The sequence below is a fragment of the Oncorhynchus clarkii genome, chromosome 20 (genome assembly GCF_045791955.1).
Source record: "Oncorhynchus clarkii lewisi isolate Uvic-CL-2024 chromosome 20, UVic_Ocla_1.0, whole genome shotgun sequence".
Lineage (NCBI taxonomy): Eukaryota > Metazoa > Chordata > Actinopteri > Salmoniformes > Salmonidae > Oncorhynchus > Oncorhynchus clarkii.
Window position 1 is genome coordinate 44,467,581 of NC_092166.1, and position 12,258 is coordinate 44,479,838.

Consider the following 12,258-nt stretch of genomic DNA (forward strand, 5'->3'; position numbering starts at 1 on the left):
TCTTACAACAAATCCTGCATGACACCTAATGAGATGTATAATACAAACACATTTCCACTTTAGTCATTTAGCAGATGCTGTTTTCCATTAATTAGTCAGTTGATTCAACTAAGGTAGGTAGTAAGACATCCAAACACCCAATACATTTTTGGTCTTTTTATTCAACTCATTGTCTATTAATCTTTCAAGTAAAACGATGTGGAATTACAAGGGAACAGAGGAATGTAACAAATGAAAGACATCAAGATAACAAAATAAGACCATTATCATATTCCACCCACCCATTCACTCAAAACAGCACCCTGCCCAAAAATAGCTTTTCCAAATGCAAGTCCTCAAAGTAAATTGACAATATATAGAGCCACCTGGAACTGTACCAGTGTTTTATTCACATGTTTTGTCCAAGTACTTACATGAAAGAGGTGCAATGAAGAAATGACAATAGTAAAAAATGATATAGAATTTGATAGCACTGATGCATAGGGTGCTTTACTTGTGATTTACAGAAGGTGGATTTTTTAAATATTTTTTTTGTACTAATGACGACACCCCAACGTCAGGTACTTGACAAGGCAAACTGGGATCTCCGTCCACCTGCTCGGCCTAATAGGCACTCACTTTTATTCACAAGGATTCAATCCCCTTTTAGATCAACTTCATGACGTTGACCATAATGTCTGACTGACTTTGGAAAGGTGAGGAGAATTAAATCAAAGTTCTGCTCCTGTTTCTGCATTGCCAGTAAGCAAAATAAGTACTATCTTCAAGATGCAGAAGCTCAAGAAAGACAGACATATTTAGAGCTTGAAAGATGCATTGTGTGAGGTACCAGGAACATAGTAGTATATTGATGTAAAAAAAATACTACACAACGATGCACTCAAATTATGCTGAGGACAACATGTCTGATGTGCAAATAAAAAAAATGCAGGCTGGATTTAAAAAGGTGGGCAGAAAATCACAAGATAGGGAGGCCCAAGCAAAGACCAACTCCAGCATAGTGCAGCAAAGATCACATTTACAGATCTGCTCTCTTCCCATTTCCCTGGAAGAAACCATAAAATATCCGTCACTTATCAACTGACTGGAAACAGAACAGTTGACAATATGTCCAGAACCCAACTGTCTAAAACCTTCATCTTACGATACAACTGTCACTCACAAGCTTATTTTGAATCAATAACCCTGGCAGCGAATAAACTGTACATAGGGCACAATTTAAACCTCTCTCGGACACATACATCTCTTAGTATTCCAGTCTTTTTAAATGTTTTACAGTACATAGTGTGAACTAACAATTTACTCACTCGCAACAAAGTCCCCGCAGTCAAGTCACTGTCTGCATGAAGTGACACCTTCAGGACTAGCAACACCTCACCTCTGGAATAGCACTACGATGGTGCCACCTTTCTCTTTGCACACAGTCTGGCATCCCTGAGCCTTTCCCCCAGTTGATGATGGCTGAACTGGAGAGGAGACCAGCTTTAATGTGGGTTGGGGGGGGGGAGAGGGGCCCAAGAGGGAGAGAGGTCACTGACCTGCACAACACTCATTGTTCTGCTCTGGTCTGTCAGTGTAGACAAAGCAGCAACTTTAGAGATCATTTCTCCTCTGTTACAACCTACCCTCTATTTTTCCAGTCAGAATCCCTCACTCCTCATCTCTAGTCCTCTCATCATGTCTTGTTGTGTTGGGCGGAGGAGGAGCGGGTGTTAGCGGCTGGTGTGCGGGCCTGAGCCGCTGCCATAGCCGCCACGCTGCGCAGCACCCTGTCCGGGGTGCCCTCTCCCGAGCCGGCGTTCCCTTCCTGGGAAAGCCTCTCCCGCTTCTGGGCGTGCCTCTCCTTTCTTTCCTTCCGGGTCTCCCTCCCACGGCCCTCTCCTTCCTTCCTGTGGCTGCGCCTCCTGCCCCTCTCGTTGCTGCGTTCACGTTCACTGCCGGAGGAGGGTGCTCGTGAGTGGTTGCGCCTGGGCCCGGTGCTCTGGGAGCTGAGGCTACTGCTGCTGCTCTGGCTCCTGCTGCTGCCTCCACCACCATCGCTACTCATGCTGCTGCATGCACTGTGGCCCCTGGACGAGCGCGTCTCCCGCTCACCCTCCTCCTTTCCCTCGGAGGGCTTCTTCTTTTCCTTCTCCTCCTTTATGCTCCCCCTCTTGCTGTTCGTCTCCAAGGCCGGGACGAGGGGACCAGGGCACTGGCGGGTGGAGCGTGCAGCGGTGCGGCTTGACTGGGTTGGGGTTGTCTTGCTGCTTCCTACTTTGTTGTTGCAGTTGGTTGGCGGAGTGGCTGGTGCACTTTTAGATTTGGACTTCTGGTTCTTGTCAGAGGAAGCAGGAGAAGTGGCATTCTGCCCACTGGTCTTAGCCGCAGGGTCTTTCCTGCTGCCAGGGGTGTCGATCCTGCCTCGCATGGCAAGGAGTTTGGCTGCAGCGTTCAGGGCTGAACACCTCTTCCCTAGGACCTCTGGCTGGCTAGAGGGCACACTGTTGGACTGGGGTTTTCTTTCTGGGGTGGGCTGAGGAACAGAAGATTTCCGGGTGACTCTCACAGAGGATGTCTGGCTGCCAGACTCATCAGTACCGGTGTTGTTGGACACATTCCTGCCCACACGTTCAGAGCTCCTGGCGGGTCTTCCATCCCCCTCGGTCTCCTGTCGGCTCTGGGCTGAGCGGGTGAGGAGGCGCTCCTTCCTGGTTTCAGAGGTGTCAGAGTCTGAAGACGAGGACCTGGACTGCTTCCTCTGAGTAGCATTGGTGAAATCTTTCTCGGCCTTTCCCTCCCCCTTCTCTGGGTTAGAGGAAACCTCCCCTCGCATCTTCTTGGCAGGTGCCCTCTTCTCTGCACCCTTCTTGTGTTGGGCTGACCGTGTGGGAGTGGATGTGGAACACACCGAGGAAGGAGAGGAGGAGCGGACAGACTCTTGACTGCTCTGGCGACTGAGAGGCCTCTTCTTGCTGGTGGCTCTGTCGTCGCCGACGCTCTCCTCTACCTTCTGTTTATCAGTTTCTTCTGGCCGAGGAGCCACTGGGGCCTCTGGGACAGTGTCTTTGGCTTCAGAATTCTCCACTTTCCTCTTTTTCGGTTGAGAGTCATTAATCTCCTCTTCTCCATCCTCTTCTACCTCCATGTCTGTTATCTTCTCGGAGTCTCTGTTATGGGCAGTCTCCACTGGAGCAGGATCCAAAGCCTGGTTCTCAGTGACAGCCACAGCAGTGGAGATGCTGGACGTAACAGGAATTTGGGCTCGGGGGGGTACTTGTGTTGAACTTGGAGTGGATATCTGGGTGTGGATTTTGGTGGTGATGGTGGTGGGTACTTGGGAAGGGGTGGGGTTTGGTGTTGTGGTAGTGGCTGCAGTAACAGTGATGACAGTTCTGGTTGTGGTTGCTGTGGGGATGGTGTTGAGAATTGGAACAGAGGTTGTGGTGATCATGGTAGGGACTGGTGTGTGGGTTGGTTTGACGGTTGTGGTAGGATCTGGTGTAGCAGTTGATGTAATGGTTGATGTGGGGGTGATTTTGGTAGAAGTTGTTATGGAGGTTGTGGCAGGAGCTGCTGTAACGGTGGTGACAATTCTGGTTGGGGCTGCTGTGGGGATAGTGTTGGGAATTGGAACAGAGGTTGTGTTGATCGTGCAAGGGGTTGGTTTGACATTTGTGACCATTGTGGTAGGGTCTGGTGTAGCAGTTGATGTGATGGTTGGCGTAGGGCCTGGTGTGGGGGTTGTGGTGGTGATTTTGGTAGAAGTTGGTATGGAGGTTGTGGCAGGAGCTGCTGCGGCGGCTGTGGTTGGGGCTGGTGTAACGGTGGTGACAATTCTGGGTGGGGCTGGTGTGGAAATTGTGGTTTGATTTGCAATTGAGGTTGTGGTGGGTTTACTAAGTGTTGGTAGATTAGTTGTGACAACTGTGGAAGGGACCGGAGTAAGGGTCGGTGTCACATGTGTGAATGTTGGTGTGGGGGTGCTGGTTGGAGTAGAGGCTGATGTGGCAATTTTGGGGATTTGGGCTAGAGCTGGAGTAGGGATAGTGATTTGGGCAAGGGGAGGAGTGGAAATCTTGTTGGGGGTAGGGATGAAGATTTGTGTGGTAGTTGTTGTGGAGATTGATGGAGAAGTGGAGACTGGCGGTGAAGTGGTGACTCTAGGTCTTGAAGTGAGGAATTGGGCCAGTGTTGAAGTGAGGACTGCGGTTGGAATTCGGATGGGACCAGAGGTTGACCTTGAGGCATGACCAAAGGTCAATCTCGATGTGGATACTGTGTGTGAGCTTGGGGTGGAAACTGTGGGTGAGCTTGAGGCAGGAACAGAGGTTGAGTTTGAGGTGGAGACAGAGATTGGAATTGAAGTGGGAACTTGAGTTCGGCTTGGCGCAGGAATAGCAGTTATGGTAAGAACTTGAGCTGGGCTTGTCGTAGGGAACTCAGTCTTAGTGTCTGCTTTTAATGTTGCGGTGGAGTCCTCAGCTTTGGTAGACGGAGAGGCTTGGCTGGTGCAGACAGCAGAGGTGGCCACAGTTTGAGGCTTAGTGGGGACAGACTGGGCTAGTGGCTCTGTGTCTGCAGAAGCAGTGTCAGACAGGGAACTAGCTTGGCTGGTGGTGCTGGCAGTGGGGGCGTTTGAGTTCTGTCCTGCACTCACTGCATTTTTGCACCCAAAGTTTTTGCGGGGACGACCTCTCTTGCGTTTTGCGGAGAAGGGGGGGCTCCCCTCCTCACTTGGTAAGTTAGGGTGGGGAGGGGATAGATGCTCTGGCTGGGGTTCCACCACCCTGAGGGGAGTCTTGGGGGGTCGGCCCCTCTTTCGTTTCAACGGTGGGGTCGAGTTAGCAACATTAGTGCCAGAGGACGCGGTGCCTTCATTTCCTGGCTGAGTGGCCATTTTCCTGTGGTAGTTCCCTCCTCTCCCTCGGCCCAGACCCTGCTCTCCTAACTGGGCCGCCACGCGAGACTCACTCTCAAGCCGCCGCCGCACCGGCAGGTTCCTCAGCACCGGCATGTCAGGGGAGTGGTGGAGTGGGGAGTAAGGAGGGTAGTTTCTGGCAGGATGGGTGTGTCTTAAAGGGTCCTCTGGGAGCTTGGTGATCTTTGAGGAGTATTTTGAGGCCGTCTCTTTCTCTCTCTCTTTGGGGGACTGGTTGGTTTTGTCAGGGGCCTGGGATGTAGCGTCTCCGCTTGGCACGTCTGAGCCTCGGCCCGACTCTGCGTGCTCCGTCTCCTCTGATGAGCCTCCTCCCGTTCCGCTGCCTCTCCTCCTCTTCCTGGGCTCCTTGTCCTCCACCACTGTCACCAGGCGACCAGGGAGCTTCCGCAGGACCTTGGCCGACGGGGAATGTTCCGGGAGGCCTAGCAGGACCTCCCCGTCGGCTGACTGGCGCTTGCGTGGCGACCGGGAGAGAGAGCACACTAAGGGGGGAGACAGGGACTTCTGGTCCCTGCTGTCATAATCCCTGGCCTGGGCAGAGTATGACTGGTGGTCCACCGGACACATGGAATCCGAGGAGACACACACTCCCTGCTCCCTCCTGGGTGACTCAGTGTCCGACTCCCCTGGTTGTGTCAGTGGTTTCCCAGCTGGAGGACTGGTGGCAGTGGAAGGCACTGAACTGGAGTGGGACTGGGTCCGGAGAAGTGGCGCTGCCGCCCCGGATATGAGACTGGAGTCTCTAGGAGAGGCCGTGGTTGTAGCTGCAGGTTTGGCAGATTCCTGGAGCCTTGATGAGGTGGTGTGGACCCTTGGGTGCTCTGTGTGAGCCGGGGTGGTGGTGTCTTTGGTCCCCCCTCGTCCTCTCAGAGCAGAGCGGAGTCCTTCAGGCACTTCTCTGGGGATGGAAGTTGGGGTGTCAGGCTCTGGGGAGGCCGTGGTCCCTCGGAGCCTGCCGCTGGTCCTGGTGGAGGGGGCGCCTTTCTCTTTGTGTTTGCGTGGGCGGCGGCCCGACCCGGGAGTGGAGGGCTCCTCTACTGGCTGTGATGAGAAGTCCTCGTCGTCATTGTCTGAGGAGCCTGCTTGCAGCTTCAGGCCCTCCTCCTTTGCCTGGTCCAGCCCCTTCCTGGCAGCCTCCACCTGCTCCTGTAAACACAGAGCAGAGAGATTGGCAGCCGCTAGTGATTTTTATTTTAACTCGGGTCTGTAATAGGGTGAACCAATTAAACATGGACACATGTCAAGCTCTCTTAAATGCACTGAGAAATAGCAATCTTACCTCGGCTTGCTTTAATTCCTCCTTGCACACATCCTCCAGTGAATCCTCTAGGAAGTTCATAGCATAGCGTTCTATAGGAGTTAGCTGAGACGCGGGGGGAAAAAGACAGGCGGTCAGATTTGCTCCACATCGTCAAATAACAGATGGGATAGGCCAAAAACAGGGATATTGAGCAACAATCACCTGCTCCACAAGAGCCGCTATCTCCTGCTCGGCCTTGGAGAGCTCCTCCTCTTCTGGGTCCCTCCCTTCACCAGCCTCGTCCAATGGGATGGCCTCGTTGAACTCTGCCAGTTCAGCTACCTGCTCTGCTTTGGCTTGGGAGGCGGCCACTATGTCCTCCTCATCCTCGGCACGACACAGGGCCTGTGGCAGAGAGAGAAAATTAGTTTATGGGAACAGTGCCACCTGGAGTAAGATTGATGTTTGCTGACTTAAATAACACAATCATTTGACCTCTAATAATCAAGTTTATTCATTGTATTTTCAAAGCTTGTTCGTATGGAGTCCGTGCTGATCCAAATACTCAGGTGCTAGTCTCTGGGTCTCTTCCAGACTCCTGCTGCTGTATGTTGTGGTATAAACAGGCGTCTATGGTCTGAGAGACACCTGCTCTGAACACACCAGTAAACCTCCTATACATCCGGTTATTGCCAGTGTGTTGGTTGTGACTGACCTGCTCTAGGATGGTGGTGCTCTGTTTGTTGACAGTCTCCTCTTCCTCAGGCTGGGGCACAGAGAGCTCCACGATCATCTCCTTCTTCTCCCCCTCCGTCACATCAAATAGTTCCCTGATGGTTTGCTGAGAGGAGAGAGAGGAGCGTAGTTCGTTTTTGAACTGCCCTCAAGTCGGAGCAAATGGACGACGTCAAAGACTAGTGTCAGTGGAGACGTACCTGTCTGAAGAAAGCAGTGGTGAAGTTGCCTCCTTCGATCGCCATGTCTCCCAGCATCCTCTTCTGGTTGGCCTTCTTCAGGATGTTCTCCTCCACCGTGCGCTCACTGATCAGCCTGGAAGGGGGTGGGGGGGAGAATAGTCACACCAGACGTTCAACACATTGTCATACCTTCGGAGTCGAAGTACGCGGACAGCTCATGCTGTTTCTGGAGACTTTCAGGGCAGGGTTTCAACTGGGCACCTGTAGATGTGGACGTCACGGGTCTGTCCGATGCGGTGGCAGCGGTCCTGGGCCTGGGCGTCCATGGTGGGGTTCCAGTCACTGTCGTAGAACACCACCGTGTCGGCGCCCGTGAGGTTCACCCCCACGCCGCCGCTACGCGTGGACAGGATGAAGCAGAAGATGCGGCGGTCAGCGTTGAAGCGATCCATCAGGGACTGAGAGGGAGAGAAAGATGTATGATGGACACAGGAGAAAACAAATGTTTTTGGTTTTCAACCGACAGTCAGCATTCGTTAGCAGTTTCAGCACAGTGTTGAACTCCGGGTCAATTCCATTCAACTCAAGAAACCGAATAGCCGGAAAATTCCTTCGGGAATGGAATTGACTCCTACTGACTGAGTTGCTGAAGACCAACACAACAACAGAATCCCAGAGCTCAGGAGTCATAGCGCCACTCACCTGTCTCTGCTCGACACGGGTGCTGCCGTCCAGGCGAAGGTAGATGTGCCCATGGTAGCCAAGGAACTGCTCCAGCACGTCCAGCATGCGGGTCATCTGGGTGAAAATGAGCACGCGGTGCTGGCCCTCCTTCAGCCGTCGCAGCAGAGTGTGGAGCGTCTGCAGCTTACCTGCACACACACACCACAGTGTTATTGTCCAAAGGCTGTATTGAGTTAAAAGCACTTTTCCCCCCCTCAGACAAATGCCTCAATGTCTTCAACTGAAAGACACGCTGCTCTGGAGAACTGAACCCAGAGACACAGAACCCGAGCCTGACCCAGTGAACCCAGAGAGACTGTGTCCCGTTCCGACTAACAACACTTCTAGTTAACACAGTGGCTTTTCGTGTCATGGTGTGTGCAAACACACAGCCAAACTGATGGGAGGTGTCTGAGTTCAAATTCCTCAAAAAATGCCAAGCTAAAACAAGACAAGTTTCCTAAAAGACTCTTGGATTGACCACTGCATGGTCAATCCAATGTCTGCAATGGCCAGACCGCATTGCTGCAATGCGGCCCCCGCAGAAGTCAGAGCATTCATTTATCTTGCGATCTTTCAGCAAGCTTTCATACGCATCCAATAAATTGGTCTGCACCGCACCACTCGTAGTTATTCAGTTCTAACAACTTCTAAATGTTATGCAGCAAAAAGTCAAACATACTGAACAAAAATATAAAAAGCAACAATTTCAAAGATTTTAACGGAGTTACAGTTCATTAAGGAAAATCAGTCATTAGGCCCAAATCTATGGATTTTACATGACTGGGCAGGGGTGCAGCCATGGGTGGGCCTGGGAGGGCATAGGCCATAGGCCCCCCCTCAGACAATCCCACAGGTGAAAAAGACAGATGTGGAGGTCCTGGGCTGGCGTGGTTACAGCTCTGGTGGATATTCCTGCAGTCAGCGTGCCAATTGCACGCTTCTCAAAAACATTAGACATCTGTGGCAATGTGTTGTGTGACAAACATGCACATTTTAAAGTGGACTTTTATTGTCCCCAGCACAAGGTGCACCTGTGTAATGACCATGCCGTTTAATTAGCTTCTTGATATGCCACACCTGCCAGGTGGATGGATTATCTTGGCAAAGGAGAAAAGCTCACTCACAGGGGTATAAACACATTTGTGCACAAAATTGAGAAATAAGATTTTTGTGCGTGTGGAACATTTCTGGGATTTTTTATCTTCTTTTCAGCTCATGAAACATGGGACCAAAACGTCACAGTTATGTTTTCCAGTGTATATCCAAATCGGACTTTAGTAACCACATTGTGGGCTTGTTACTATACATCAAAATCACCATGACGGACCTAAGAAATATCAACTTTGTTAGATCAGATTTGTTGAATGTGCGCCAATCCAGCGTCTTTCTACCCCACGGTCTGCATTCCATCGACCTTTTTACCACATCTATCCCCATTATCTCCCAATCTCTTTCCAGAAGTTCAAACTCATTTTCCTGTCTTGGAAATCCTTACACGAGGTATCATAAAGACATTTTTATTTGTGAACTTGTTCTGATAGCCTTTCGTCAAAGTTCTCCATGTTTGTTGTCAAGAAAGTGAGTTTGTGTTTACATAGGATGTACCGGCCCCAACTATTGTTCTAAGCTGACATATGGAATTGTTTTAAGATGGACCATTTAGCCATTTGATTTAGAATTTTAAGACCCCTTTAGGTATCCACAAAAAAATAGAAAACAATTATTTAATAAAACACATTCTTAAATGTCAAAAAAAGACAGTAAAAAAATGTCATAAGGAATTAGGTTTTGAAATGTCTGTCCGATATCTAGAAAATATGAGATAGCTCAGAAAATATATAAATATTATTTTGTTACACATTTTGAACCACTTTAGGGTAGGAACAAAACTACCTCCACACTGCCATTGATTTTTTTAAACCTGTAACGGTTACTTTTAGACAAGTCTCGTGACAATTGTGGGGGGTCATAGATCATAACGGAGAACACCATCGAGTTCCACAGTGGGATCACATTAGTTTGTAAACCAAACGGTTCGGATGCGTCCAAACAAGTTGGCACATCAACGGCACTGACTTCAGACGAGTTCCCTTGCGTTTGAGACCACCATAGTGTTCGTGAGAGTCTCCCCTTTCCATAGTGTTCATTTTATATTCATTTATATTTTTTAGATTTACGCACTGGTGTGTCAATCGACTCTAGGGTGTTAAGTCCTATAGAACAAACGAGTGTGATGTCTGAGGAGTGGGGCCTCACCGCAGTCGTACTGGATCAGCCTCAGGTCAGGGAAGTGGGTCCTCATGTTGCACTGGATGCGGTGCAGACTTCGTGTGAGCGGGGCCACCTGGGAGGAGAGCAGCGAGGTGAACATGGCCTGCTTGTGGCTCAGAGATGGAGGGGGGTGGCAGCTGTGCATGGTGATGGTCGGAGCCTCCACCGGTGGGATCACAAATGTAAACCTGGAGGAGTAGGAAAAAAAAAAATAAAAATATCAGGTAGGCATCACAAGAAAGATAAACAGAAAGTGTTTGAAAACAGACACACCGGATTTAACTACTGAAGGGCTTGGTGATTCGTTTTTTAAAAACTTTTTTTTAAACAGGTGTTGGTGAAGGGCTAGAACAAAAATCTAGACTGTCTCGTGATTCCAGACAGTGGAAAGTAGCAGTCAGTTTGTTACCTTTCTATCACATCTTTGAGCAGCTGCAGCCTGTCCTCAGTGGTGTGGATGGCCTCCCTCAGGGCGCGGCTTTGGTCCCAGTAGTCCACGGTGCTGTGGGACTGGGCGAACAAGCAGGCGGTGTGGCCCGAGCGGCCCCACTGACCCAGGGCCCTGGGGGCCGGAGCAGGGCAGGAGCCCGGGAGGAAGGTGAGGAAGTCCAGCACCTCATGGCCGTACACAGGCTTGGCGCTGCAGTGCAGGTCATTGATCCGGATGATTTGGGCCAGGCGGCTGTCTCGCTGCTTCTTGCGGCTGTCTGCCAGCCATGACTGACAGGGAGGAAAGGAACAGTTTGTTAGTTGATAAGACAGAAACAATTAAAGAGGAGCTCCAAAGGACTGAAAACAACCTTGTTCTTTTTTTTAACCTCCCGTTTTGGACTCAACGCGTCAATGTATGGCTCATACATGAATAATAAACCATCTGCAGTTCTCTCCCAGCGGCAAAAGGCACAGAATCAATATATTTTTACTTGGCATAATTTAGTGCATGAGAGACACGCTCGTTCATGTAGTGAGTGAGCGCACTGAAATGAGTGGGATTGCCTTGTTACATGCACTTAACATTAGTTATTTTGATCACAGCAAAAACACTTCAATCACATCCATGCATCATTCTCTTTCAATAGGCTACATTTATCTGGAAACCAAGCAGAAAATGATGTCTGGCTACATTACCATCAATAGCGCACAACTACATTAGAAGACAATTGTCAAACTAATCAGAAACACCATGTGTCTCCTAAATGCTGCCGCCTGTATATTTTGTTTGAATTTTGGAATATATTGCGGGAATCACAGGCACAAACACAACTCTCGAGAAATGTATACTGCAAATTTCACCTACTTCAAAAAATAAATAAAGTACCTTTCTGTTTTACAACCATCCATCCAAATCAAATAATTCCATGCCATCTGTCCTTATAAACATGAAGACAGGTATTCATTACATGATATGTAACAATCCAACACTGCAGTTGATTTTCAGCAATCATAATTTATCACGTACGCAAATGCAATATATAAATTATTACACAACTTTCAAGGAGTAGGACATTTGATGCAAACATAAGTAAGCTATAACTTTTCCATAAGTATACAATTACATCCTCACAATTGCTTTCTTGCCATACTAGTCTGTACAACAAGGAATTAGCCACAACCAAACTTTGAGGGACATTGGGCGAGTTAGTTTTACATGGCCCAGTGCCAGCACCAGGCCATGCAAAACTAACTCGCCCAATGTTGATTGGCAGGTGGAATGATGTCCAATGAGGTTGCAAGGTTAAAGTGGGAGGCGGGATCAGATCGGCACAGCATTGTCAAAAAAAAATATACAAAAAAGTTATGAAGTCTCTTTAAAGGAACATGACAGGAGTCAGGTTAAGAATTATGCTGTGGACTGATGACTGACATAACCCAAGAAGGTACTACTGTGGGATATGCTAGAAAATATGACAACCTCATTACTACCTACATGGTGATTTAAACAAGTAGCAAGGGGGGGAAAAAAGATAAGTAAAAGAAAAAAGCGGATGTAGTGGAAGTACCATGTAGAAGGGGGAGCGAGGATGTGGGCGAGGTTGTGCCCGAGGTCGAGGGGGGACAAATCCACCAACATGGGACCCTGATTTAGGAACGGCTGATTTAGTGTCGCTGCTCTCCTCACGTGTTGACAAAGAATTCAGACGAGCTAGAGAGGAGAAGTGACTTGTTCAGTACAGGGATTGTAA

General features: G+C 49.3%; 1 protein-coding gene across 2 annotated transcripts in view; it reads right to left on the reverse strand.

The window, feature by feature from the left end:
* Positions 1–144: 144 nt before the first annotated feature.
* Positions 145–12,258, reverse strand: part of LOC139376399 (helicase SRCAP-like) — a 30,090-nt gene continuing 17,976 nt past the window's right edge. For both annotated transcript variants that reach the window (XM_071118945.1, XM_071118944.1), the window contains exons 23-32: positions 12,076–12,218; positions 10,485–10,795; positions 10,061–10,263; positions 7,781–7,950; positions 7,340–7,536; positions 7,097–7,211; positions 6,877–7,002; positions 6,384–6,566; positions 6,201–6,284; positions 145–6,067 (exon numbers count right to left, since the gene is read on the reverse strand). In XM_071118945.1, coding sequence (XP_070975046.1) covers positions 1,676–6,067; positions 6,201–6,284; positions 6,384–6,566; positions 6,877–7,002; positions 7,097–7,211; positions 7,340–7,536; positions 7,781–7,950; positions 10,061–10,263; positions 10,485–10,795; positions 12,076–12,218 — 5,924 coding nt within the window. In that variant the 3' untranslated portion in view covers positions 145–1,675. The remainder of the gene's footprint in view (positions 6,068–6,200; positions 6,285–6,383; positions 6,567–6,876; positions 7,003–7,096; positions 7,212–7,339; positions 7,537–7,780; positions 7,951–10,060; positions 10,264–10,484; positions 10,796–12,075; positions 12,219–12,258) is intronic.